The sequence below is a fragment of the Exophiala xenobiotica genome (genome assembly GCF_000835505.1).
Source record: "Exophiala xenobiotica strain CBS 118157 unplaced genomic scaffold supercont1.4, whole genome shotgun sequence".
Classification (NCBI taxonomy): domain Eukaryota; kingdom Fungi; phylum Ascomycota; class Eurotiomycetes; order Chaetothyriales; family Herpotrichiellaceae; genus Exophiala; species Exophiala xenobiotica.
In genome coordinates, this window is record NW_013562491.1 from 1,381,769 (window position 1) to 1,407,376 (window position 25,608).

The window sequence follows — 25,608 nt, forward strand, 5'->3', positions numbered from 1 at the left end:
AATCCCAGGCCAAATCTGGGGGTGTGATGGGCGTGGATGGGTCCATTGGATCAGTGGATGATAGTGGGAAATTTCTGGCCCTGTGATGCCTGTCTGGCTTTCTGGGCTGCGGCACTGAGCCGAATTCCCGCAAGTACAGGGCGAATCTAAGCAGCGCATTCAAGCACGAGGCTCGGTCTGTGTGCCGATCAAGTCTTCATCGTCCCTTTCCACCTCTCTTTCCACTTTCTGGACCTCTGTCGTTACTTCTCTTTCCTGTCCTTGTAACAGCTTTCCCGACTATTCTGTTCATTTATGAGTTTATCATGTTCCGTATGCTTTCTGTTTGAACCGCAAGTCTCTGTCCGGGTGTCCGTTCCGATCCCCGCAGCCTCGACATATGAGGGCCGCTCCATTTTTCGCCATATTTTGATATGCCCATTGACCGTCTCTTCCAATTCTCCTGGCTCGGTGCCTCAGCCTTGACATAAACCATGCTAGCGACCTCTCCTTCTCCCTCCATACCTGCGCGCCGTTTCGACTCGGCAGCCTACTCTCCACGGCCCCCAGCACACTATGATCAGCCCTCCTCCACCTCCACAAAGTCTGCCTCTCGACCTTCGCTGAACGAGCCAGCGGTCTCTGCTCCTTCGAGAAAATACCATTTCTCCTCGCCGGAGCTTCCATCCAAAGCCCACCGACTCCCGAGCACGAGATCCTTGGACAGATACAGCCCTCCAGCGCGTCCACGTGTGAAAATGGTTGACGCTGCTACCCAATACTCTCCTCCAGAACAACAAGCGTCCTCCTCACCCACCACGAACATACCTACATCCACAATTGCAGGCTTGCAATTATCGGAGAAAGAGGAACTAAAGTCCCGCGCGTCAGGCCGAGAAAGGACGGCACCGCAGCGGACCACCGCTGCCCGCCCAACAGACGCTGCCGCCCTGGCCAAAACCGAAGACACTCCCATACAGCCAGCACCTTCACAAGCTAAGCGTTCCGCTGACGAGCCCGCCGCTCAAACCCCTCCTGCGACGACCTCGAACGGCGACGTTCCCACCACCAATACCGTGCTTCAGTCGCCGGTGAAGAAAGCCCGTCCTGACGCCCCTCCTGTGCGCATTATGCCCCTCCTCTACGAGACCTGCAATACCCGCGACTTAGTCGTCCTCATATCCTCCATGCTTATGGAATTAATCCGGTACAATGATGCGATTCCTCTTCAAGAAGGCCAGCTCACACGCTTCCACTCCCGCGCTCCTCCGGGCATTTCGGTCCTCGACTACCTCCAACGTCTCACCACGCACGCCACTCTCTCCCCGCCCATCTTACTCAGCGTCGTTTACTACATTGACCGGCTTTGCACTTTATACCCAGCTTTTACGATCAGCAGTCTGACAGTGCACCGTTTCTTAATCACCAGCGCAACGGTAGCGAGTAAAGGACTGAGTGACTCATTTTGGACCAACAAGACATACGCCAGGGTCGGTGGTGTGAGCATGAAGGAATTGGCCCTCTTAGAACTCGAATTCTTGACGAAAATGGAGTGGCGGATAGTCCCTCAGCCCGAGACACTAGTTGAATATTACAAAAATCTCATCGAAAGAAGCGACCAGTATCAGCTGCAAGAAGAATGAGAATGAAATTGATATTGAAACTGAACACCGTTCTAGCATGAGCACAGCATTGCACATGTGACGTTTGCATACGTGCATGATGCGAGTAACATCATGCCAATGGTACATTGATCGGAGGCGGCGGCCGGGCAGATCGGATCGTGTCCAATCGCTTCTGTTCTTGCATGCGTCTCGTCTCGTCTATCCGGCCACCTACCGGCAAGCTCGACTCGACCAGCGCAAATCTGGGGGATGTACTCCGTAAAGCGATCGATCTCGATCTTGATTTGGCGCAAGTCAACCCCCGAAGGCCGACCACCTCTCAACCTCCGCGCTGGAAGAAGGCGGACAGAGTGGCCTCGCAAATCAATTGCAGTTGGATACTTATACATGTCTGCAGTTGAGTGTCCCTCGAAAAACAAGGCACCGCTGATGAATTCTCATGAGGGTTCCACGTCTAAGAAAGCCATACGTGACGCGAGAGGGTACTTGGAACTGGAGACGAACAGTCTCATCAATGTCAATCCGGTTTTCGTGAAAGAAGAAGCGAGTCTTCTCCCAATGACTTCACACCCTTGGCCACGATTTGGCAGCCGAAAATGACAAGTAACCTGCTCTCAGAAGTGCGTAATGACAATGGATCAAGCCTGCGAAACTGAAAGCCATCCTTCCTCCCCATACTATGTGTACTCCGACGCTTGATGTTGTACAAACCCGCTTCAAATACGTTCATGATCCGAGATCCCCAAAACCCATCTGCATGTCCGTAGAAAGGTATCACAGGCGAGTGCCGCATCTTTTGTAAGCCCTCAACTACATCGCTTGATGTGACGCTCGCTGGACGGCATTTGCTGAGCGAATAATGACGAGGGCCGCCGTGAGGCCGTCGAAGAACCCGTCTTCGGGCGCTCTTTCTGGCTCTTTACGGTTCCTGACACATCGACGCTCGATTGTAGCAGAGGCCTAACGGTGCCTTCTTGCAATCACCCCTTCTTTGCCGCGTGCCGCTCAAGCCGCTCGATCATCTCCACAAACTTCGCCGGCTTCCTGAAATACACATGGCATGAATGCTTTATCGTGTCACATGTCTGCTCCTCATCCAGGAGGTAAAAATTTTTGTAAGTCTCAACGTGCAACGCTGCCCATCCGACAAAATACTGGACTAGAATCTTATCACGCGCCTCGACACGACTGGGTTCCATGCGCGACGCTGAAGTCAGACCTTCATAGCCCGGCAGATCAGAGGGTACCGGCAGGATGAACAGGTAGTCTTCACCAGGCCCATCGTCCACAAGCCACCGAGCACGGTCGCCTTTCGTCGCGGAATTCCAGTCGATCCATCCTTGTGACTCGAGCTGGGAGACGATCTCGAGGATTCCAATGTACCTACACAATGTCAGTACGCCACTCAGCGGAAACCCTAGGGTAGAAACTAACTTGTCTCGAACGGCCTCGTCACACTCGAGGACTCGCTTGTGCAGCCACTCGCTAACATCCGGCACAAGACCTAGCTTGTACGTCTTGGCTTTGCCTCTGGATTGCTGCTGGAACCACTTTATCGCACGCAGCACTTCATCAGGATAGTCGATCAACGTATTCTCCGTAATGAACAGACCGGTGCCCCTGGTAAAGACTCTGGTGATTGCGTGGCCGGTCCAACCTTCGTCCTCCGGAAAGGAGACATCGAAACATATGATGCCCTGGTAGAGACACAAGGCCAGAGACTTCATGTCATAATACCTTGAGGCTCCCCTCCGGAATAACAGTATTCCTTGCTTGAGCCCGATTTCACTCCGCCACTCCGACCAGGCGTCTTTCTCTTCGTCCGACCAAATGGCCCGCTTACTGACGTTGTGCATGAGAAGCCAATTTTGGACGGCGGCTGCCTCTAAAGGATGCGACTGTCCGAAAGCAATGTAGAATACTGGCCTCTTTCTCTCGCGGTCACCAAAATTCATCATGTCTTTGAAGGATGCTGAAAAGGTCAATGCCGCTGGTGCACCTTCTTGCAGAAACCCCTCATCATCAACGTCGCGAGGTGACAGCGGGCTACTAATTAGTCGTGAGGCATTTGGGGACCTCGGTGACTGTATCGAGGCAAACGGCGACTTGGTTATAACCTTTGGTGTCTCGGAGGGGCTGTCGACGAATAAGCCCATTTGTCCTGCTGCTAAAGGGGCAGCATCCGTAGCAATAGGCGGCAAAATCTGTTGTAGTGATACAGATTTTTCAGCTTCCGGAGCGCCGGATATCAAGGTGGTCTGCCGCGATGTAAGAGTCGCACTTTCCGATGCACCGGGCGTTAGCGTGCCTTGACGGGGCCCTGAGAAGGAACTTTCCAACCCAATGTGCGGCGAAGAAGCCTCATACTGAGAAACCCGCTGTCCCAGACGCATATTCCGAGCTACCAAGTGAAGTCGTTCTTCTGATTCCGGATTTCGTTTGATGCCAAAGTGGCGCCATGAGGGTGCGTAGGATGAGTATAAGATCATCACAAACCCAGGTGTAGTCGGTTGGGGAAACTCCCACACAGCAGCAATATCATTTGACTCTAGGTGTGCTGCTAGACTCGCAGCAGCCGAAGCTGTATCTTGATAGGGTTGAATAGTCCCAAGACCAATCTCACCTGCGAGCTTGACTTGTCAGTGGTGGATTGCTGGATACCATGTTGGACTTACTTGTGAAGCGAATGCAGGGAACTGAATCTTGTCCATAACATTTCGCTCTTCGAAATGGATTGTCAGTTCAGGGCTCCCTTGTTTGGTCGATATGAGTCTTGCGATAAGCCAACCGGGGAGACCGAGAATCTTGACGTGGCCAACCTGGTGTTCGCCATACCGGAGAAGGACAACTATTTCTCCCCAGTACCAACTTCGCCCATTCTTGGCTGTAAGCAACTGCCCCAACTGTCCGGGAGGTGGGGGATTCGGGTGATGTCGAGGCCGAAAATCGCTGTCCGTGACTTCTGAAAAGCGTCGCAAAGAAGAAGAGGTATCTCGTCTTACTATGCTTGCTAAATTCGAGTTTGATGGTTGTGTGACGCTTCTGGAAGTTACAGATGTTTCCTTAAGCGACTCACGGGTAGGACTCTGTCGGCTAGAAGCCGATGAAGGGATTGGGACGCGACTTGCTCCGATATTGCCTTCTGATAGCTCAGCAAGTTTGCCGGAGGAGGTGAGATCATCTCGCCGTGCTATAGCCGCCAGACTGGAGTTGGCTGCCTGCGGCCTCGTGGCAATCACATGTCTCTCCTTTGGCGGCTCCCGCGTCCGGCTTCGTGGACGGGAAGCCTGCGTCGAGTGTACCAATCCTCTCCTGACTGGCTGACGAACCGGACTTGATGGTCTAGATATACCTTGCCCAGAGTGAGCAGATCCTTTTTGTCTACCGCGAGGAGGGCTTTTTGGACTGGACTCCGACGTGGGTGGCAAGGCTTTGCTTTGCTCTCCTGCCTGAGGTACATCTGCTGGGCTTGCTGACCGGGCAGCAAGAAAGTGGGTCTCTGTACTAACTTCGGGCGTGGATGCGGGGATTGTCTCTGGCACAAATAAAGGAGACTCTTCGCGATGTCTAGATGAGGCGTCTTGTTCCTGAACCTCTTGAATACTTTTCGGTACGGCGAAGTCGCCTGGCGCTCTCAGATCAAGTTTCCTTATGTCTGGAGTGCGTTCTCGACGCGCAAATTTCATAGCATTATTCATATGCCTGAGATTCTTATATCTTTCTCCAGTCCGATCTTGTAGACTTTTGGCAGCATGTGTTAACGTTGAAGTGGACTGAATAGGTAATTTGGTTGCGACCCCTTTCTTAGGGCCAAAACTTGGTATGCGGGACAAGGAGTTACTAGCGTTCGACATATGGGTTTTGTTTTGGACATCTGATCGCGTCGGCTCTTGCACCTTAGGATGCTTCGCAGGCGGCTCTCCCGAGCCAACCGGTGAGTTCCGCCGCTTTTCGGATGTGCTTTGAGCTTTTGGCGGAGGGGGAGGTGCTCTTGATGATTGTATCTCCGGTGTACGGGGACTGTAAGACGGCGACTCGGGCAAACTCTCAGGGCTGCCGCTATCAGATGGCAGACTGAGTTCTGGAGATTCCGGTAGTATATCTTCGTCTTGTGCCCGCTGGCGGTCGGACCATTGCTTCATCTTTACCTCCAACGCGGCGATTTCAGTCTCACTGAGGTAGTCGCCCTCCGCGTATTGACTTTGCCATTCCACCAGGGTGGCATGATCCATAAAATGTTCGCGAGGTTCCCACGAGCATTCTTCATCCGGATATCCCGCCCATTTGACGAGATAATAAGTCTTCCCGTGCTTGGTCCGTTGAGCCAGGATTCTTTCCACTTCATACTCTGGTTCGTCATCTCCGGAGAAAGAAGAATCACCGTCCTCTGACATCTTGACAATCAAAACAAGGAAGAGATGATGTTCAAGCGAGTAGAGAAGCTTTTACATGGAGACAAGCGCAACTAGGTAGGTAGGTCGGGCAAGAATGGGGCGGGATGTACACAAATGGATTGAAGACATGGATGGCAGGCACAAGTTGCGGTTGAGATTGCCGCTAGGTCAAACATTGCGTTTCACCTGTAGAGTACTGCGATAGCAGATACATATGGAGCAGCCATGGAGTGGCTTCAGAACTGGAACCCTTTAACTGAGTAATTTGATCGGTTCTGCATGAGCAAGTGGCAGCAGTGGTTTCAAACAGCTTTCATCCAACGGCCAAGCACTAGCACGTGATCCGATCCGATTGAGGCCCATCGCAGTTCCAGACAGAGTCTCCCCATACACCTCCCGCAAACACCGAGCCACTCTGGACGACGTGGCCCAACATCAATTGAGTCAACTTGCCATATCATCCTCCTAGCAACCCTCGAGGGCCCAATTCAGATTCTAGCACCCATCTGTCGCCTCCGTCGCTACAGTTCATCCCCGCTTCACTTTGGCTGCCTAACACCCCTTCCGACTTGATCAGACATGGCGAACGACGAATACGATTTCCTATTCAAAGTCGTTCTCATAGGAGACTCCGGCGTCGGTAAATCCAACCTACTCAGCCGATTCACCAGAAACGAATTCAATCTCGACTCCAAATCCACAATCGGTGTTGAATTTGCAACTAGATCAATCCAGGTGGACACAAAGACAATCAAGGCGCAGATCTGGGATACTGCGGGACAAGAAAGATATAGAGCCATCACATCTGCATACTACCGTGGAGCCGTGGGTGCCCTCCTTGTCTACGATATCAGCAAGCACCAAACATACGACAATGTCACGAGGTGGCTGAAAGAGCTTCGGGATCATGCGGACGCCAATATTGTGATCATGTTGGTCGGAAACAAGAGTGATTTGCGCCACTTGCGAGCAGTTCCTACTGAAGAGGCCAAGCAATTTGCCAGTGCGTACACACGGAGACAGTTTATGAGATCGGAATATTGACATCTTTCCAGGCGAGAACAACCTGTCATTTATCGAGACGTCCGCACTCGATGCTAGCAACGTCGAACTCGCCTTCCAGAACATCCTCACAGGTACGCGTTCCAGAAAACATCCACGACATGCCACTGACCTTTTGTACTAGAAATCTACCGAATTGTCTCAAGCAAGGCACTCGACCAGGGTGATGGGGCGCAGGCGCCAACTGGCGGTGTGAAGATTGACATGACGCCTTCAGGGGCACCGGATGCCAAAGGAAACAAGTGTTGCTAGAACTGCCATTCCTTTCACGAAGTCTCGGAGAGCATGGCGTCGTCCAACCGGCGCAAGCCTGAGTTTGGTACATGTATTGATGTGAACATGAATCCATCGTATGGTTCATTTGCCGATGGAATGGCTATGGGAGTAGATTAATTGGGCAGTGAAGGGCTTTTTACTTCGCACGCAATTGAAATGATACAGAAAAGAGCCATGCAGCATCTATCATTTCTACATTGCCTCTACGTTATTATCCAACTATTGCAGATTGCTTGCCCCGCGCTCTTACGACGAACAGCTTGCGAACTGCATTTAGGGTCAAAGGCTACGTTATGTAGGCGCATTCGCGAATCTCATGCTGCCTGGAGCAAGGGATGATGCGTTGTTGGGACTGAGGATCACCTGTGAACATCAACAGCATAGTCATTGAGTACGAGGGCAGGAGAGCAGAAGTAGAAGGGCTCTTGAACTGTATCCATTATCAGGCTTCCTATCTATGGTCTCGCATGTCCTTGTCCACACCATCCAACACGATTCCTGCCCTTCCAGCCCAGATGGCCTCGCGTGCCTGCTGCACATCCACGCCTCGGTCATGCAACACCGCCACCCAGTCATGGAACAGCATGGACCCGCGCTCAAAGAAACATGGATCATGAGTTTGCGCCTCAATGAACTTCTCCACATCTGCTTTCGACACTGCATTGTCGTATAGCCACAAAAGCTGAGCCGGCGAAAACTTCAAGAACGACTGCACCAGATAGAAAGTCTGCAAATCACTGCCCCATCCCGACATGTGTTTGTGCCGCAATTCTTGCACAGACGGCTTCGTCTTTTCCAGAGCCATAACTTCGTGCGAGCTGTGGAACATGTCATTGAACGACGCAGTGTGACCCGCGAAGCCACTATTAAAGGGATGCAGGAAGGACAGCGGCATGTGCGAATGCCTGGCCTGCTCAGTCATCCTGGACCAGACCTCGCCATCGGTCGGACAAATCTCCGTCGCGAGAATCTGCTCCAACGTGCAACGCAGATCTTCAAGCTCGTACAGCTCCTCAGTTGACCACGTTCTGAGCAATTGGAGCCGTTCCGTGGCAATTGTCGTATCGAAACGTAGCATCCGGCCGCTGGATCGAACATGAAAGGCTTGTGTATAGCTCCAGAGCCTGTAAGCCGCACGGCGTAGACGTCTGGCCTCCACGTCGTCCAGAAATCGACGGGACGTGCTCTCTGCGTCGGTCCATCGAAAGGTCGGGAACAGCCCAACGAAGCGCTCCGCCACGCGACCAACTATCGCGGCTTGCGTGAGTAGAGCAAAAGACAGCGGCGGTGTGCGCCGAACATGAAGTATTTGATTATCGTTCTGAGTCTGGAGTTGCAATATATCGTCCAATGGGCCCATCTCTTTATCTAGAGCGCTGAAGAACAGGACTAGTTTCTGCGATTTAGGAAGGAGTTCGTGAAAATAGCGACATGTGAGGGATAGATTGATGATGTCGGAGACAGAAGATAAGGATTCGTAGATGTGTACCATGATCTCGGGGGCAAGGTCTTGCATGGCCATGGTCTGGAGTCTGTTAGATGGATGATCTGTAGCCCTTCAGGGGGAATAACTTACGGATGAATGAGTTCAGCTAATAGTTTTTGTTTTCAAGTAAGATCAACACGGTCGGCAGCTATCTCGCTGCCACAACTCCAATGGTCTCAAAGAGTTGAGACCCCGGCATTGGGGCTATCGTGGAGGTAAGTGTATTGAAGGCATGTGTTGCTGGCATCTGAAACGACGCATAGGGCCAAGTTGCTCTCCCGGCGAGAGCAACCAGACTTTGACGCCTCCATCACGAAAGATTGATGGACGATGAGAGTGGCATACAGACGGGAAAGGAGAAGATTCGCTTAGACGAGATGTCCTACACCGCTCGACAGGCGAAGGTCAGTCCGCCAATCAGGATCTTGCCGTCGAGGTGTCACGTGCCTATCAGGCTCGCGAGAGGAATTAAGGCTGAACATTCGATCACAACGCGTGCGTTTCCATTGTGAAATGCCATCTCTGGGCGATAATCCTCCTGTGCATTTTGCCGTCTACCGACTTCTCTCACACATTTTCATCTTCATTCAGTCGCAGCTAGTTCGAGCTCGGCACTGCCAGACAATTGGGCAGATGCCTCCAGGACGCCTGCGCTCCCCAGTTACGCTTGGCCAAAGGCTTGCGCAGTGTTTTAAGCATCAATTAGCCTGTGTGACTAGTGACCAATTCAATCATCACGTCTGTTCTCTGTCTGAAACGTATGCACCGCATCATGAGCGACTGTGACTGCTGTTTGGCTGACTTGTGGCGACGGACTGCTTGTTGAAATCACTTTGGGCTGGAGAGTGATGCGACCAGACTTGGCTGATCAATGCGGGAGCCTTACAAGGTATCGCCAATATCACCAGAACTTCGCCTGGTGTTAGCCACGTCGCCGCACGAGAGGCTAGGGACGGGCAATCAAACTGGTACCGTAACGCTCGGCAAGGCTCGGAGGAAGATGGATGGAAACGGAGTGAGCGCCGAATGATCACACCCCTCTGAGGCATGTCTTGAGTTGTAGCATAGTCCTTTTAGGGGTTGTCGATTTGGAAATTGGTACCAGATTCATCGTAGTTCCTTTTCAACGAACAGCGATTTCACCCGAAGAGCTGCGCATTGTCCAAAGCCGAAGGCCTCCTCTTTACTCCCGTCTTCAGTCCCAGGCTCTTTCTCTTCACAGCCAATTCCTCTGCGCCTCCCCTCCTGCTGGCATATCTTCCAGCCCTCTTCAACCTCGTCTCGGCTCGCAGCTGGTTCGGACTGACAAACTGCTTGTTCTCATAGATCACAGGACCTCCAAAACTGCCCTCCAGAATGACCACTGGAGTGAGCACAAACCGCGGACCAATCTCGACCAGCGAAACATCTGCCCCTTTGACAGCTTCTTTGTTAGTCTTATCCGGTTCGGATTCGCGAATCTCGTAGACTCGAATCCAGATCTTGCCGTCCAGGCCGTATATGCCAATGATGCGATCAACAAACGGCTTCATACCCCGAACACCTTTGGGTGGCACGCAGAACACTCCCCGAAGCATTTCTCGAATCAGCGACCGATGTTCCTGGCCTGCAATCTCTTCGTCGAAGCTCTTGTCAAAGACCACCACACCTCGTCCGCCTTTGAGACAGTTCCCGCCGAAGCCTAGTTCTGCCATGGTATGCACATTCGTCACGCTGAATTTGATTGTAGGTCCGTTCGGGGCACGTGCTAGCCACAAGTAGAGATCTTGGCCATGTTTTCGCGCTTCAAGAAAGAAGACATAATTGCAAGAATGGAGGTCGGCAAGACCATTAAGAGCAGAGTTGTAATTGTTCGACGACTTCGTGTCCAGCTTGGTGTCTTTGTATGTATGAGGGAGAAGAGAGTGCAAATCGCTGAGAAGGTGGCGATGTCTGCAAATGTGAGCTAGTTGTCGAGACCTTTGGCAAAATGACATACCTGTACGAGACTCCTCGAGAGGTGAGCATTAGTATGCGGTTCCTGATCTCGGCCGGTATCTGAGAGGCATCGCTGCGCTTTTCTTTTTGCGAAGGGAGTTCATTCTCGTCTGACGATTCAGCTTGAACGGTGTTGCTGCTTTGAGCTGATGAAATCGAGTCTGTGTCTGAATCTGAATCTGAATCTGAAGGATCGCCGGAACGCATAGCAGACTTGTATGCAGACGCCATGTTGCTCAAAGATGAAAGGCCGAGGGTGCGCAGAACGGAGAGTGAAAGTTCACAAACCTCCAGGAAATTTTGAAAGTTGCGGCGCCCGCGATAAGAAAGATTTCCCCGAAGAACAGCCGGCTATCAATGGCTTCACCTCCGTGACCTCCCACCCATCATGCCATATACCTCGTATGTGCTCGTGGTGCTGGCAGTCTTTGTGGTGCTATGTTTATTCCACAGTGTCTCGAATATAGACATCTTTGCTTGAAAGCACAGCTGCATGACACTTACCATGATGAGGCTGAGACCTGTCTTTATTTCACAACGAGTCCACTTTGGACGGTGGCTGCCTTTCAGCTTGCCAAAATAAGTTTAGTGTAGGCGACGAGAGCGAGTAGACGGGCTGTGGATCGAAGCAAGTAAGGCTGTGCACAGTGATCAAGAACAACATAACACCCTCGCGAGGAACCTTCGAGCGTCCTTTTCCGCCTTCCATAAAGTTGTCTAGACTATGCGGCTGGGACAAAAGCCACATTGCCAACTTCCACAATGGGGGCAACGGGTCAACAGCCGTCAAGCCGATATGCCCTGGTGTCTTCACTTTATGGGCCGGGCACGATCGCCTGCTGGTATCTTACAATCTTATCTGTTCTAGTCTGTTGGACGCTTCATCCTAGGAAACGAAAGTCAGGATCTATTGATGTCGACTTGATCGCGATATTGACGCTTCCAACTGTCGCTGTGGGCCACCTAATATCGCAAGTGTTGAGGCTGATGCACAGCCATGCCAACGCTCTCGGCTTTGACACGGACGACAATCAATTTGTCCAGGACATCGCCGCTATCGAGGCGCCTTTCAGCATCATCGAGTCATTCATGGCGATTAGCGTCATTTTGTTCCTTATCGCTGTTCGGAGTCAATGTCTCCGTCGTGCGATATCTGTGGCACTGGCTGGCCTCGTTTGCCTTGCCGCAGAGTGTTACATCCACTTCTCAAGCTTCGAAGAGCTCGGTATTCGATACGAGCCATCGAAGGCAAAGAGTGACGATGAACCGGCCTTCAGCCGATCGTTCGTTGCCGACTTCACCGGCCTTATCATCGCTATCATGATAATACTGGCAGTTTGCTCTGTCACTGCCTCTGCGGTTGTCATCCTCATGCTGCGCTCTCCAAGAGCTCCTGAAGCAAATGGGGGAGAGGCTGAACAAGGAACGTTGTCGGAGAATCGTGAAGCTCCGCAAGAAGCCGTTGAGGCTTACCCATCAGTCACCGAGGAAACATTACCAAGTGCGCTTGCAGAAGGCTCCAGGCGTACACCGTTAGCAGAAATGGAAAGACTGCGAGAACAACAGGACAGGACATACGAGAAATGGACTCGAGAGAAACGAGCAAGCGCATGGATTAGCATGGCCTTTTTACCTGCCACATTCCTACTCAGCGTGCTGCCTAGCGCAGATTCCTTTCATTTTGCCTATCAAGCTCTTGGGGTTACTGGCAGTACAACCACAATCTGGCTGCGTCTGAAAATATTTGCTGGTCACTTCTATCCACACTCAGCTAACTCCTTCGCGGATCTGGACCAAGCACTGGCGACTGCGGCAGGAGCAACTGTCCTCGGATTCAGCATTTACAGTGTCGCCAAGGCACGCTATGAGCTGCAGAGCGGTAAACATGCGACGCGAGTGGAACAAAGGAGAACTGAGCTGGCTCGGCTGGGTCGAGATCTGACGGTGTCGAGTTTGGATGATAGAAATGGGCCGCCCGCACAAGATGAGCGCAACGAGGCGCCCCAATAGCATGGAGGTTTGATCTTCGTAGCTCTGTACGTCAGCTTGAACGCCAACTCAAGCGGCCCACTTAATGTCTGCGAACTAAGATAAGCAGATTGGTAAACCGAATCCATATTCTTCTGCTCTGCAGCTTCTCCTCTCCTCGTTCAAGGGACTCTTCCGTAGTATTCGCTGACCTGTCCCTACATCTGCTGAAATGTCTTGCAGCCGAAGCAAACAGGGCGAGAGGATGCAAGCGTTTCAGTTTGGGGTGAGTACTTTGACATCATGGTCCAAAGGCGAGGCAGAGGCATGCACTAAACGATTGAGCTCTGTTGGTGCGAGATGATTGACGACAATGCAGTACCAGAGTCAGTCCCGGGAAATGGTAGGGGGAGATGCAGTAGGATAGTGGGCAAGGCTGGCAGCACGAGGCTGAAGCTATTGGCAGCTTTTCATTGGTTCGGGCCGGGTCCTGATAACCGATCTTAACCGAGTCTTTGTTTACATTTTGGGGCCCGCGTCGAAAACGCTCGTCAATCCGCATATTCTGCTTTCGGCCACGATCACTCGGACACCACCACTCTCTTCGCGATGGCTCCGGGTAAGAAGAGTTACCCAAGGGCCACTCTGCGCAAGATACTGAGGGCGCATTCAAGAAAGAAAGTGGGCAAGGGCGTGGACTCTCTTGTTTATCTCGACTATGTTCTGTTCATTGAAGAGTACGTATAGAATACTGTCCGACTGGGTCCGAGGTACTCATTACGACGTCTAGGCTGATGCAAAACGCGACTCGAAAAGCCCGGGTTGATGGGGAGAAAACAATCGCAGCCAAAGATATCAGGAAGGCCACAATGGTATGACTATGCTTTCACGGACTGGACGGGGGGCGCTGTGCTGATGATTAGGCAGACCAGCCTACGACGATTCAAAGGTTGATAGCACACCTACGCCTTGTTGAGTCTATTGCAACATTCCATGGACCGTGCGTGCCTCGACATACAATCGCAATGGCTCACAAATTTCGAGTGAAGACAGCGACAGCATTAGCTAATGTCATCCTGGACGCACAACTCTGAGGGCATTCTGGGGGGTACCAGCACGAGGACAGAATCAGACATGTCGAAACGCATGCGGTCAGATACGAGAGTCCAGAGTTCAAGGTTGATCAGCGATACCTAGCGACGCCCGTCGAAGGCTTTGGAGAACCACGCCTGCCTTGAATTCGGCACAGCACAGCGGCTTTACTTTCCTGCCGCGACAGACACAGTGAGCGATCAGACGACTATCTATGTGGCAAAGAGTCACGGACTCCAAGAAATCTTCCTGTCCTTACTTTCTCTCACAGCCAGCACAACCTGGATGAGCCATGCCCAAACCCCGCTCCAGCATATCGATTAATACACGCGTCATACCGCCCATATCAGGGGGGTATGGCTTAACACGTCGAAGCACGCCGTCAAAGGTATCGCGAGCATGGCACGAAAATGAAAGGCTAGTCATCCAAGAACGACTTCGAACAGTTACATTATCCTTCCTCGGGATTGATCACACTATAATTATCTAACCATCGTGGATCTCTTGCACATTTCGAAGGCCTGCAGGTGCAAGATGGAAATCTCCCAACCTTCCCTGAGAAAGGCTTCCCACACGGAGGAGGGCAATCGCTAATGGGCAGGCCTTCATACAGGAGACGCTGCATCATTGACGACTTTCAGCCCTTAAAGTTCCAACCTCGAGCGCTGTAAACTCATATGTGCCCAAGTCTGAAAGACATCCACTAGCCGTCCAAAACGTTCACGCACCATGCTTGCTCGTCATGATATCAGGGGGATGAAATAGATGGACAGCCCTATGTATCTGACTTTGCCTTCGCGAACAAATTCAAGCAGCTCGTCTACCGCCCCAATTGTCTCTTCATCAATCGCAAATTTGCTAGAAGATGACATCCAGATACATTGTTCCCAGTCCCTCGAGAGATCTATTGACCGGCCGTCGCACCCAAGTTGCTGAATAATAGCTTTTGTCTTCTGCTATACGACCAATCTTGGTCATAAGTACATATTCGGATCTCGGACGGTTACTCGTGATATCTGCTGCGAGAGTGCTGTTCCACCCCAATGCTCGTTGGGTCCGTAATATGGCGAAGTATCATTTGGGTGAAGAAACAAAGGGTCTCAGCCTTGTCGATTTGGACAAATTCGGAGTCGACGAGGCTGAACCTTGGCGAAACTTCTCCAGATTGCTACTCCCAAAGGTAGTACAACTATTTTCTCTACAAGACTCACGCGAGCAACTTCTACAACACAAACACTCAGTCTGGTCTCAGTTTGACAAATCCGAACTCTCAAGTTCATACTTCCTTCTCATCGACCTTGGACTCTGCAAGCCATCTTGCCCAATCAACTGGAACCACTTCGTGCAAACTGTTACTCCAATTTGTGTCCGACCTTCAACCCCGGATTTTGACTCCAAACAAAACCGTCTTCGATCCATACTGTCAAAATGTCTACCGTTGGTACAGTTCCCGTCGAGTCGAAGTCGGCGAAGAAGCGTAAGGCGAGAGCCGAGAAATCGACCTCTGAGAGCGACGCAGCCGCACCATCAGTTGACGCAACCACGACCGAAGCGCAACCTACCACCAACGGTGTAGAATCTCATACCGACAGCTCTATCGTCAAAGACCTTCAAAAGTAAGAGTTCTCGGACATATAGCACCATAATCCAAGCACAAATGAAGCTGACCTTGCGCTTAGAAACATTCGCAACATCCACAAGAAACTGTCTGCTTCCCACAAAGCCGATGCTGTCATTGCCGAGAACCCTGATGTGTCCCTTGATGACTTGGTGGCACGGAAGAAGCTTAACGCAGATCAGAAAGCTCAGGTCATGAAGAAACCTGCCCTCCAAGCTCAACTCGCACAACTCGAAGAACAGCTGCAAGCCTTCCGAAGCTTCGCTCAGGAAATTGAGGACAAGTTCGCGAAAGAGAAGTCCGGTTTGGTTGAGTCACACGAAGCAGAGATCGCCAGCATCAAGGAGAAGATACTTCAAGAGGCGGAAGACATCAAGTCCAAAGCAATCGAGGACGGTCTACGGGTCATCACACATTTCTTGCACACCGCAGCATCCAAACGCCAGTCGGAGGAAGCTGACACTGAAGAAGGTCGTGCTTTTGAAGGCGCTTTGCTGCTGGTGTATCAAGGAAATGAGACGTCTCTTGTGACTCTGAAGAACTTGATCGACGGCACTGAAGATAAAGTCTCAGATGTGCAGGGGGAAGCCCTTGACTTCACCTTCGCGCAAATCAAAGAATCCTCTCTTCGAGAGGCTCAAGACTTGGTGCAGCCAACGGGCCACGAAGTCGAGGAAGCTCCGGTTGTTGACACCGCAGCTACTACCGATGAGGTTAAGACTGACAGCACTGTGGCCAATGCCGGTCTCACTGAGCTTGAGGATGCTACCGCCACTGCCATTCCAACCACTGGCGACGAGAATGCCGAACCTCAAGTCGTACAAGTTCCAGACCAAGCTGCCACGGGTGACGAGGCTGCTAACGCGGTTGCGGAAACTAGCTGGGATCCTCAAGCTTCACAGGTCACCGATACAAGCGCAACCAATGAAGAATGGGTTCAGGTGCCTCGCGACCCTGCTGAAACCGACACCGGTGTAGCCGCGACCCCAGCTGCCATGCATGGATCAAGCAGTTGGGCCGAAGAGGTTGGGGCCGCTGCTGCAGTCGAAGAAAAGATCGCCGCCGAGAATGATGGCTTCGAGCAAGTTCGTCGTGAGAGAGGTCGGGGTGGCCGGGGCGGTCGTGGCGGCGGTCGTGGCGATTTCAGAGGACGTGGAAGAGGTGGCGGTCGGGGCGACGGTTTTCGTGGCGGACGTGGAGGAGGATCAAAAGGCCGTGGTGGACCGCGAGGTGGCCAGAGCTAGATCTGATGATCGAGTTTGGCTGGATTGAGTGATCACCTATGCAGGCATCCATGCTGCATACCTGAGTCTCGAGCAAGTTCCCGCGTCGGTGGTTTTCGCCAGAACTTTACCAGCAACGTTTGCTATCTGTCTCGTGGTTCTTTAGCATTGCGTCGGGTCCACGGATTTCAAAAGCGAGCAGGCCAGCGAAAGGCAAATTTCGGAAAAGTCAGTATCGTGGAATTATTCTGAGGATGTACAACCACATGGGCGTTGGCAAGCATGTCTCATTGCATCCGAACAATGTACTCTAAGGATTCAGGATGGGCAGCAAAAATGTCCTGGACAAGCGGTGATATGATAGCAGAAAGAGTACGAGGTAATATCGAATGATGATATCGTTGCTGTCCAAAGGCCAGATGCATGCAGGCTCAATTCTCCTCGGTGGTATCGTGAACCAACAGATGCGCCCCTGTTTCCTTGGTAGACAAATGATACCACCTTGATAGGAGCACCAAATCCCGTACGATGGTTACAATTCTAGGCGATCGCCCTAAGGATGCTTCGTTAAAAATCAGTTTCGCAGTGTGCCTTTACTTTAGCGTTCACTCCATATCATGAGCTAGGTCCTGGACCCGGACGATCCCACTGCCCCAACCCATAGCCGCAATGCCTGCGCAAGAAGGATTTGGATTCCACTCCAGCGCCGTGACTGCATGCTCTTCCTCAAAGATGGGCTCCCCAGCACCTGCATCTTTCTTCTGCGCCTTCTTCTTCGTCTCCGGCATGTTCCCGACCTGTATCTTTTCGGGCTTGAACCCTTCATGGAAGCGCGAAACGCCCGGTCGACTGTCGTGGCCGTGGAATAAATCTATCTTCTCTGACTCAGGCTCTGGGAGGCCCTGCTCTGCTCTTTCCTGCACGCTGAAAGGCCGCCAATCATACTCACAGATCTTCTGGAGGTAGGCGCCGAGGGCTTTGCTATGATCAGCGCGCCGGTACGGCAGGACCTTGCGCAGGTAATTCGTCGAGTGGACTTGCCCTTTTGCATTGCCCACCAGTATGCACGGGTGGTGATGTGAGCCGGCCAACGCGGTAGCCGCGCCCGTGTGGTCGGGTAGCTTTGCCACGCGAAGACCCATGTGGAACTGGCGCAGGTGGTGGCATACGAGGTATGTGGCTGATTGGGCGTCGAGGTGTGTGCTTCCCACGCGGTCGAGGCCGATGATGAAGCTGCGCGTAAATGGCGCGTAGTAGATGTCCCGGGTGGGCAAGCAGGCGTGATTGATGGAGATTTTGTCCTGCGTGGGGCTCCGGAGGTCGGTGAGTGCTAGGTCCCCGTTCGCTGACATGCTGGCAATCAAAGGGGTTATGGAGACAGGGTCGGCCGTGCAAAGAGAGGTTACGTAGGTGTTGTGCAGTTGGTGTGTCATGTAGCTGTGCGGTTGGGTGTAATTGGAGGCATCGGTCAAGTCAAAGAGGTGGATGGAGCCGTCGGCCGCCCCAAGAATGAGGTCGCTGGAGGTTGCGAATGTGAGGCTAGTAAAGACTGTATCGTTCGGTGGCCGCATGCACAAGCCTGCACGCTCGGCTTTGAAGGCGGTAGGGGATGAGCTGGACTGGTTGGGTGGGCAAGGGATGCCGAGGATGTGAGCACAACCATCGGCCGAGAGAATACCTAGCAAGCCTAAGGGTGTTGATTTTGAATCGGAGGTGGAATTTTGAGTTGGCGGATGGTCGAGAGGGCACCACTTCACGGCGCGAATGTTGCCCCATTCCGTACATACCACCATAACCAGCTTAGGCTTGAGGTTCATCGCAAAGGTCCGTACACCTGGAATGTCGGTTTCTTTGGTTGAAAAAGCCCATATCTGGATGGCGGATGGGAATAGTGGTGATGGATGAAACGCTGGCCGGAGGTCCTCCTTTCCAGCGGCAAGATGTCGCTGGGCTGAGGTGCATCTCGTTGCCACGGCTAAGTACTGGACTCCTTCGTGTTGAGGAGCCCATGTGAGACAATTAACTCTCTCGCCGACGTTGATCAGCCAACCTTGATGATACCGTTCGCCCGAGTAAGAGGCTTGGTCATCAGCAGAGCCTCCAGACTTGGGCCACGCCCAACCGAAGTCCAACGGGGAACAGTAGTCCAGAGTGTACTGTTGTTGTCTGTCAAAAGGTCCCAGGACGACTGAATGAGACGGCTTATGGCGAAGAAAGTACTTTTCATAGAGTTCCAGGTCTTGGGGCTGCGTGAGGATCTGATGGCTGAGGACCGAATCAATCCATGAGTCAGAGACATTCGACGCACAGTGTTTGCTGCGCCCGGCTGTTGCTGTCTGACTGCCGTGCTGTCCAGATGTGTCCGACTGGTTCAGGGCGACAGATAGGGTCAGACGACTCGGCAGCGTCGCATCACGTCCCTTGAGCCAGGTGTCGCGAGCGCGCAAAACGTCCTGCAAATCCTCCACATCAGGGCCGAACGTGTAGGAGTATATTGAGTGCTTTGCGCCTCGGTCGCGAATCGGCGCAAGACCTCGCGAACGTGTCGTAGCATTGACTACGTCGGTACCAGGCATGCGACGTTGAGCTTGAGGTGTAGGTCGAGGTCGAGGTCTGCCATTTTCGGGTTCATCCTCGTCGGAGGCCATGCCCATGTCTTCATCGTCCTCATCCGGCGTTTCCACATCTGAAGATTGTGACAGTACGGGAGTATCAACGGAGACGTTGTCGACCTCGTTTGAGGAAACTTCGCCATCACGAGCGATTCTTGTGATCTTCTCTTGTGACTCTTCGGGTCTAGAAGCCTCATCTGGACTCGAGCCTGATGACTCGGATGAAGCCCGGAGGACGCGAAGAGTCTCCTTATCCCATCCATCATTGGCGTACTTTGGATTCGCTTTACGTTGGCGGCCTGACCGGCGAGTACGGTATTCAGACATGGTGAAATCGTATTATAAGCGTCCTCGTCGATCCGAAAGACTCCTGAACTTATGAGGTGACCAGTTTACTCTCCTGATGACTGGACGGCCGTGGAGCAACATGAAAACAGTTTCGACGCACGGCATGGGATTTACCTGGTGCCATTGACAGATGAAAATGTGAATCGAACCGGGTTTTCTCTCGAGACTCGACCATCTAAGTCTAGAGATCTCTGTGATCGGCAGAAGTCGACAGCTCCGGTGAAGCCTTGACGACGTACAGTCTACCGACACACCATAGCAATTTGAGAATAGAGCTTCACCTTCAGCCTTCTCGATGCGACAGGCACGATAAAAAAGAATTTACCCAAGTGTGAAGGAGAGAAAGCCACGACCTGGAAGAAGATGCGACTTCGACTGGAAAACTAATCATGCCTGACAGACAGCTTGGCAGAAAACGCCCGCGAAAAACACAGGGATAGTCGCGGATTTGATTTGTCAGACGTCAGAATTTCATCCCAGGGCATGGATAACAATTCGACTGGTATGGACTTTGCACTTTTACTCGCCAATTCATCATAGTTTCCTGCTTCATCTTGTTGACGAATCCGCCACGAACATCTCGGTGTGGCTATACATTTAGTAGTCCAAGGACGGTGACTAATATGGTCTCATGGCGTTGAACACGAGGCCCTTCTGCCACCTAGATTGTCCCCGCTGCTGTTTGTCGTCGAAGAACACGCCAACGCCAAATTACACGATTTACCCAGCGGTTTCTTACCACATTTACTTTTTGATGTTAAATGAGAGAACTTACTGCCCGTCAATGTCGAAGCGTTACTGACCTGCTTGAACATCTGAATGGTCACATCCAGCATCCATCCTCTATCTTCAGGCCTGTCTCACCATCAGGACGCGTCATCCCTTAAGTACATGTGCCTCTCGAAATGCGCCGACAAGACGATGATTCGAACAGCGCATCTTCGTCGAGCACAGGACGCGCAAGAGGCTATGCAAGGACAAAGCCATCAATAAATACGGTAGTTGAGAGTGGTATGAAGCTATCGGTGCGCCGGAGGCCGGTCACCGTCAAGCCCTTTTAATTGGCACAAAACCTCCAGCTTGGAGCACCTTGAAGCACCTTGCCAATAGCATCGCCACTACGACTGATCCTCGTCCGATGCCTACGTGTTGCCCAAGACCTGTTTATGCAAGGCCTTCCAATCATGTTGTTGTACATTGCGGCATTGCCACCTCATTGATTCGTCAGGTCAAGCATCTTCGGGCTATTCTTGGTAAACAATGCCCCGTTTTGATCCCGCACAACCTCGTTCTTGACTCCAGCCCCTTTGACGATCATCGGACATTGGCACACGCCCTGGTGAAAGCCAAATGTTCAAGAATGATGGTCTGCCCATCTCGTCAGCTCTTGCCTGCCTCCTCTTGTCTCCAGACAGGTCCCTGGAAACGTATTCAGTCGGAAAATGGCATTGTCAGCAACTCGAGGTATGGCGCTTCCTCTATTCTCGACAATCTTGCTTTTGACTACGGCAAACGCTCAATTTGGTGGTTTCGGCGGCGGCAACGGCAACGGAAGCCCACCGTGGGCCAACGGGAATGATGGTGGCGACGACAACGACAATGGCGGCTCCTCGTCCACTGCAGGCTCCGGTTACATCCAAGGTGGCGTCTTCGACTCACAGGCTGAGTACAACAAAGCCAATCGCATACTCATCACTCACGCCGTCCTAGCCTCACTGGTGTGGGTCATCTTCATCCCATCACTTGCAATTCTTCTTCGACTAAACATCAAGAACCCTATCGTCTTGCGAATCCACGCATTCGGCCAGGTCCTCAGCTACTTAATTCTCATTGTCGCAGCTGGAATGGGAGTTTGGCTTGCGCAGCAGTTCGAGGACTACGGTGTTTGGAACAACCCTCATCCTCGTCTGGGCCTGGCAATCCTTGCTCTTGCCTTCTTCCAACCCATTTTCGGCTTCGTTCATCATCGCCTCTACAAAAAGCGCGCGCGGAATGTAGAAGCTGGCAGACCAACCAAGCCGCCAGGCCGGACACCAATTGGCCGAGCTCACCTCTGGCTCGGCCGCATACTCATCGTTTTGGCCATAATCAATGGCGGCCTGGGCATTAGGTTGGCGTCGAATAGCCCGTTCCAAACCGAATCACAGACCCGAACCGCTGGCATTGCATACGGTGTGGTCGCTGCAATCATGACCCTGTTGTATATCGTATTCGTGATTGCATTTGAGATCCGACGAGCACGTCACCTTACTCAGGAGCAGAAGAACAGAGACGAGGCCACGGCCACGAAAAGCACTTTGCCAACCTACGACGAGAGTGAAGAGTCGGTGGGGAGGAGTAGTCGATATCGCTGAGGAGAGAACATGCAGTGGTAACGGTCCGGCTTGTTACGGATACCGATGCAGAGGCGTATATTATCTGCAGGCTTTTTGTATGTAAATGACGATTATGATCGAGATGAAAACTACCATTATGAACCCTACCTTTTCTGCTTCTTGAGGTTGACTGTACTTACCTACCTACCTGGTACTGTATGTCAGAATGCTCGTTGGTCTCTAGGTACGAAGCACAACTGACAGGAGTGTCTGTGACAGCAACCTCGCCCTCTTTTGGGAGCGTTCTCTCGAGCTCGTTGTGTGCGGTAACTTAGAAGATCGTCAGACAAAAGCTTCCCTTTCAGCACCGAGCGAGTAAGCGAGTTAAGGTACGAGTAAGGTAGTAGTAGGTACGAGTACGGAGTAGTCCACGTAGTCCCCCAGGGATTCCCTCTTGCCGTTTAGCTGTAGCGATCTCTGGCTACCTACAGTAGGTAGTGTGTCTTCACCCCGCATTCATGCCTAGTGGCCCATGACGGCCCCGTACTTCGACATCCATGGTTACTACCCCGTACGTGCCCGTACTACCTACTCTTCAGGTCAGCTTACTAGACATCCATAAATTCCTACTTTCACCTGTAGGTGCTCTTTGTCATCTGGCACGAGAAATATGGCAGATATCATCGACCGCGGCTCAAGAGGGACCAACTTGCTAGGCTCCGCCATCTTCATCGGCCTCCGCGCCATCGATCCTTACCTGCAGCGCCATCTGCTCCTGAACTCCCCGCTACCCGGATGGGCCAGAAAACTCGGTCTTCCCGCGCCACGGCCTCCCCCAACAGGCGGGCTGCCTCTCGTCGGCACGGGGATGACGCCCTTCCAAAGCCTGATCTGGGCACTCTCCATCGGCTCAGCGGCCAAACACATATTCTGGGCGGCGGCCATTGCCAACGAGCCGATGAAACCCGGCGCAGCCATGATTGTGGGTATCTTCAATCTGGCGTGCAATACGCTGAACACGCTGGCGTTTAACCTGTCCGGCGAGAATCCGACGTACTTTGCACCGTGGAGCGTCTACGTGGGCACGGGGATGTACGTCGCGGGCATACTGGCCGAGACGATCGGCGAGATCCAGCGCAAGTGGTTCAAGGACGAACCCCGGAACAATGGGAAAGTCTACAGTGGTGGGCTGTTCTCGGTCGTGCGCCACGCGCCGTATACGGGGTACACGCTCTGGCGGACGGGGTACGCAATTGCTGCGGGAGGACCGCTATGGGGCGCCCTGACGGCGACGTGGTTTATCTATCAATTTGTGAATCGCTCGGTGCCGATGCTCGATAAGTATATGAGTGAGAGGTATGGTGAGCAGTGGGCGCAGGTCAAGCGGAAGGTGCCGTATGCTTTGATTCCGGGCGTTTGGTAGGACTGATATGACTGATATTGTGAGGTATCTTGCAACATTATTTCGCAACATTATTTCAGCCGTTTATGTACCGAGTGGGTTGATTTCATATGGCACTTCAAGGCCTGCAAGCGAACGAAGAATGGCCCTCTCTGTTCCTCACGGTGGCTCGCTGTCTCCTGTCCTTCTGAGCAAGGCTGAAGTCTCGATGGCGGGCTTCTCCGCTCATGGACTAATGAAATAGTCGAGCTCGAGGAATTTCTTCTTCAACAGCTTCCATCTCATCAATAGATTCTTTGCCTGATCATCGAGCACAATGGTTATCGAACAGTTTGATACCAGTCTCGGGCTTGAGGGCTCGCATGTTCTCGTGACTGGCTCAAGTGGAGCTATCGGGTCTCTAGTCGTCCAGGCTTTTCTGTCGGCCGGAGCATTTGTTTCAGCATTCGATATTACTGAGCCGAAGAATCAAACTTCACATGAACGGCTGTATTCACAGACGGTCGACATCACGGACGAGACGGGTCTGGAGCAAGCTATGGAGGATGCCAGGGCAAAGTTCGGAGTGGTATCGACGTGCATTGCAGTTGCTGGTTTGGACTTATCATACCTGCCACATCATTCCCTCGCAGACATGCCTCTGGCGGACTGGCGAAGAATTATGAACGTCAATGTCGACGGGACATTCTTGACTTGTCGAGCCTGGCTCCGAGGCATCCGCCAGCATGCAACGACCAAGACGAGAAACATCTCCACGGTGGTATTCGGCTCTGAAGCTGGTAGATTCGGAATCTCGACTTGCGCACCATATGCGACCTCAAAGGCTGCAATCCAGTATGGTCTTGTCAAGTCACTCGCACGAGATGCTGTAGACATCAACCCAAATTGTCGAGTCAACGCTATTGCGCCAGGAGCAGTAGATACGGCGCAGTTCAGGATTGAATGCGCAGCAGATGGTCAGGCGATGTGGCGCGAGGCTGAGGCGACAGTTGCCTTGAGGAAACCTGTTGCGATAGCAGCTGTTGCCAGGGCATGTCTCTTTCTTGCAAGCGATAATTATGCGGGCAACATCACTGGTCAGTTACTGCCGGTGGATTGTGGGAAAAGTGGCAGTCTGCTCTGGCCGCAGTAGACTTGATCGAGATCAGACGTCTCCATTACCGCGCTCGGAGCCGGGGTTGACGGTCCACTTGGGGGCATACCTGCATTGGAGTACATAACGCACACATATACGATGATCCATCGCGAGGGGGGCGATCGAGCATTCACGGCCAAGGACAGCGGCTGCTTCATTTGTTCAAGACCGATGACAGCTCATCCAATGAAGCCATCATCCTCGTCGATCAGAAGGTAGACATAGTCCTTCAATGGTCAATGTAGTGATTTGCCGCTTGGCTACTAGCTGTCATAGAGTGTCCTCTGACGGCCACTCGGAGGGTGCGTTCAACTTCTCGGGACAAGACTTGGTACTCTGTTCATGGACTACTGGGGGACTGAATGATGCGTCGTGGAGTAGAATCTGGGAAGGACCGGGCGAGGTGCCGACGGAGGAACAGACTGAACTCCGTATGCTTTTCAGAGTGAGCATTCTTGCATGGTGAACGTACCCCTACTTCCAGGATAGCGTAGGTGGTGTGAGGCCATGTTCAAAACTTTTTATGTTGGATTTTGGATAGATGAAAGAGTGGAAACATCCAAGATATGATGAATGCGCCACAGTGCAGTAGCGTAAGGGCCTAGGGCGACAGGCGGCCTATCGTGCCTGGAGAGTGGTTCTGGTTTGTGATAGATTGCTGCAGACGGCAAGAAAAGCCGTCAATGGCAGATTAAGATGGCATGAAGGCTGATAACGGCGTGGCGCTTAGGGCAGGCTCTTCAGAAAGGCGGCAACTTGAGCCACAAGTACTCCAGGCCACAGCAGACTGCACTGTTCACGAACGGGGTGGATTGCAAACAAGGTACAAGCTGGACTTCGTTGCTTGGGCCTTCTGTCAGTGCGATCTAGAGGAATTGCTTTGTACCATGGTGCAACTTAAATTCTGTTGATGGATATGCAACCAGAGAGGACTTGGTGCCGAAGTACTTCTCCGCATCCAGCAGCGGTATTGCTTTCTTTCATGCATGAACAGGGTTGAAGGGTTGTGAAATGTCCACAGTCTCAAATTGACGAATTGTTCCGAGACGAGCGTGGCATGGCAGGCTCGGGGCAATCGGCGTTTCTGTCAGAAGAG

General features: G+C 52.3%; 12 protein-coding genes across 12 annotated transcripts; 8 read left to right on the plus strand and 4 right to left on the minus strand.

Annotated features, from left to right (window-relative positions):
- The first annotated feature begins 214 nt into the window (after positions 1–214).
- Positions 215–2,382, plus strand: PV05_06693 (uncharacterized protein). The gene has a single exon (XM_013459459.1). It carries the CDS (start codon positions 474–476, stop codon positions 1,620–1,622), a length of 1,149 nt encoding a protein of 382 aa, XP_013314913.1. The 5' UTR covers positions 215–473; the 3' UTR covers positions 1,623–2,382.
- Positions 2,054–6,260, minus strand: PV05_06694 (uncharacterized protein). Its single transcript, XM_013459460.1, has 3 exons — positions 4,280–6,260; positions 3,039–4,234; positions 2,054–2,987 (listed from the first exon to the last, which is right to left on the minus strand). Exons 1-3 carry the CDS (start codon positions 5,996–5,998, stop codon positions 2,585–2,587), a joined length of 3,318 nt encoding a protein of 1,105 aa, XP_013314914.1. The 5' UTR covers positions 5,999–6,260; the 3' UTR covers positions 2,054–2,584.
- A 135-nt stretch (positions 6,261–6,395) lies between these two features.
- Positions 6,396–7,769, plus strand: PV05_06695 (uncharacterized protein). The gene is made up of 3 exons (XM_013459461.1): positions 6,396–7,001; positions 7,054–7,134; positions 7,185–7,769. Exons 1-3 carry the CDS (start codon positions 6,578–6,580, stop codon positions 7,310–7,312), a joined length of 633 nt encoding a protein of 210 aa, XP_013314915.1. The 5' UTR covers positions 6,396–6,577; the 3' UTR covers positions 7,313–7,769.
- Positions 7,770–7,787: 18 nt separating this feature from the next.
- On the minus strand, positions 7,788–8,858 carry PV05_06696 (uncharacterized protein; the record flags this gene model as incomplete). The annotated part of the gene is made up of 1 exon (XM_013459462.1): positions 7,788–8,858. One exon carries the CDS (start codon positions 8,856–8,858, stop codon positions 7,788–7,790), a length of 1,071 nt encoding a protein of 356 aa, XP_013314916.1.
- Positions 8,859–9,961: 1,103 nt separating this feature from the next.
- PV05_06697 (uncharacterized protein) lies at positions 9,962–11,030 on the minus strand (the record flags this gene model as incomplete). The annotated part of the gene is made up of 2 exons (XM_013459463.1): positions 9,962–10,754; positions 10,801–11,030. The coding sequence occupies 2 exons, from the start codon at positions 11,028–11,030 to the stop codon at positions 9,962–9,964; spliced, it is 1,023 nt and encodes a 340-aa protein (XP_013314917.1).
- Positions 11,031–11,324: 294 nt separating this feature from the next.
- On the plus strand, positions 11,325–12,809 carry PV05_06698 (uncharacterized protein; the record flags this gene model as incomplete). The annotated part of the gene is made up of 1 exon (XM_013459464.1): positions 11,325–12,809. Exon 1 carries the CDS (start codon positions 11,562–11,564, stop codon positions 12,807–12,809), a length of 1,248 nt encoding a protein of 415 aa, XP_013314918.1. The 5' UTR covers positions 11,325–11,561.
- A 510-nt stretch (positions 12,810–13,319) lies between these two features.
- On the plus strand, positions 13,320–14,684 carry PV05_06699 (uncharacterized protein). The gene is made up of 3 exons (XM_013459465.1): positions 13,320–13,504; positions 13,558–13,639; positions 13,695–14,684. The coding sequence occupies exons 1-3, from the start codon at positions 13,377–13,379 to the stop codon at positions 13,719–13,721; spliced, it is 237 nt and encodes a 78-aa protein (XP_013314919.1). The 5' UTR covers positions 13,320–13,376; the 3' UTR covers positions 13,722–14,684.
- A 385-nt stretch (positions 14,685–15,069) lies between these two features.
- PV05_06700 (uncharacterized protein) lies at positions 15,070–17,119 on the plus strand. The gene is made up of 2 exons (XM_013459466.1): positions 15,070–15,475; positions 15,539–17,119. The coding sequence occupies exons 1-2, from the start codon at positions 15,288–15,290 to the stop codon at positions 16,719–16,721; spliced, it is 1,371 nt and encodes a 456-aa protein (XP_013314920.1). The 5' UTR covers positions 15,070–15,287; the 3' UTR covers positions 16,722–17,119.
- On the minus strand, positions 16,978–19,978 carry PV05_06701 (uncharacterized protein). Its single transcript, XM_013459467.1, has one exon. It carries the CDS (start codon positions 19,637–19,639, stop codon positions 17,306–17,308), a length of 2,334 nt encoding a protein of 777 aa, XP_013314921.1. The 5' UTR covers positions 19,640–19,978; the 3' UTR covers positions 16,978–17,305.
- Positions 19,979–20,968: 990 nt separating this feature from the next.
- On the plus strand, positions 20,969–22,138 carry PV05_06702 (uncharacterized protein). The gene has a single exon (XM_013459468.1). It carries the CDS (start codon positions 21,103–21,105, stop codon positions 22,012–22,014), a length of 912 nt encoding a protein of 303 aa, XP_013314922.1. The 5' UTR covers positions 20,969–21,102; the 3' UTR covers positions 22,015–22,138.
- Positions 22,139–22,574: 436 nt separating this feature from the next.
- Positions 22,575–23,578, plus strand: PV05_06703 (uncharacterized protein). The gene has a single exon (XM_013459469.1). It carries the CDS (start codon positions 22,646–22,648, stop codon positions 23,396–23,398), a length of 753 nt encoding a protein of 250 aa, XP_013314923.1. The 5' UTR covers positions 22,575–22,645; the 3' UTR covers positions 23,399–23,578.
- An 89-nt stretch (positions 23,579–23,667) lies between these two features.
- PV05_06704 (uncharacterized protein) lies at positions 23,668–24,705 on the plus strand. The gene has a single exon (XM_013459470.1). The coding sequence runs from the start codon at positions 23,694–23,696 to the stop codon at positions 24,507–24,509; it is 816 nt and encodes a 271-aa protein (XP_013314924.1). The 5' UTR covers positions 23,668–23,693; the 3' UTR covers positions 24,510–24,705.
- Positions 24,706–25,608: the final 903 nt, after the last annotated feature.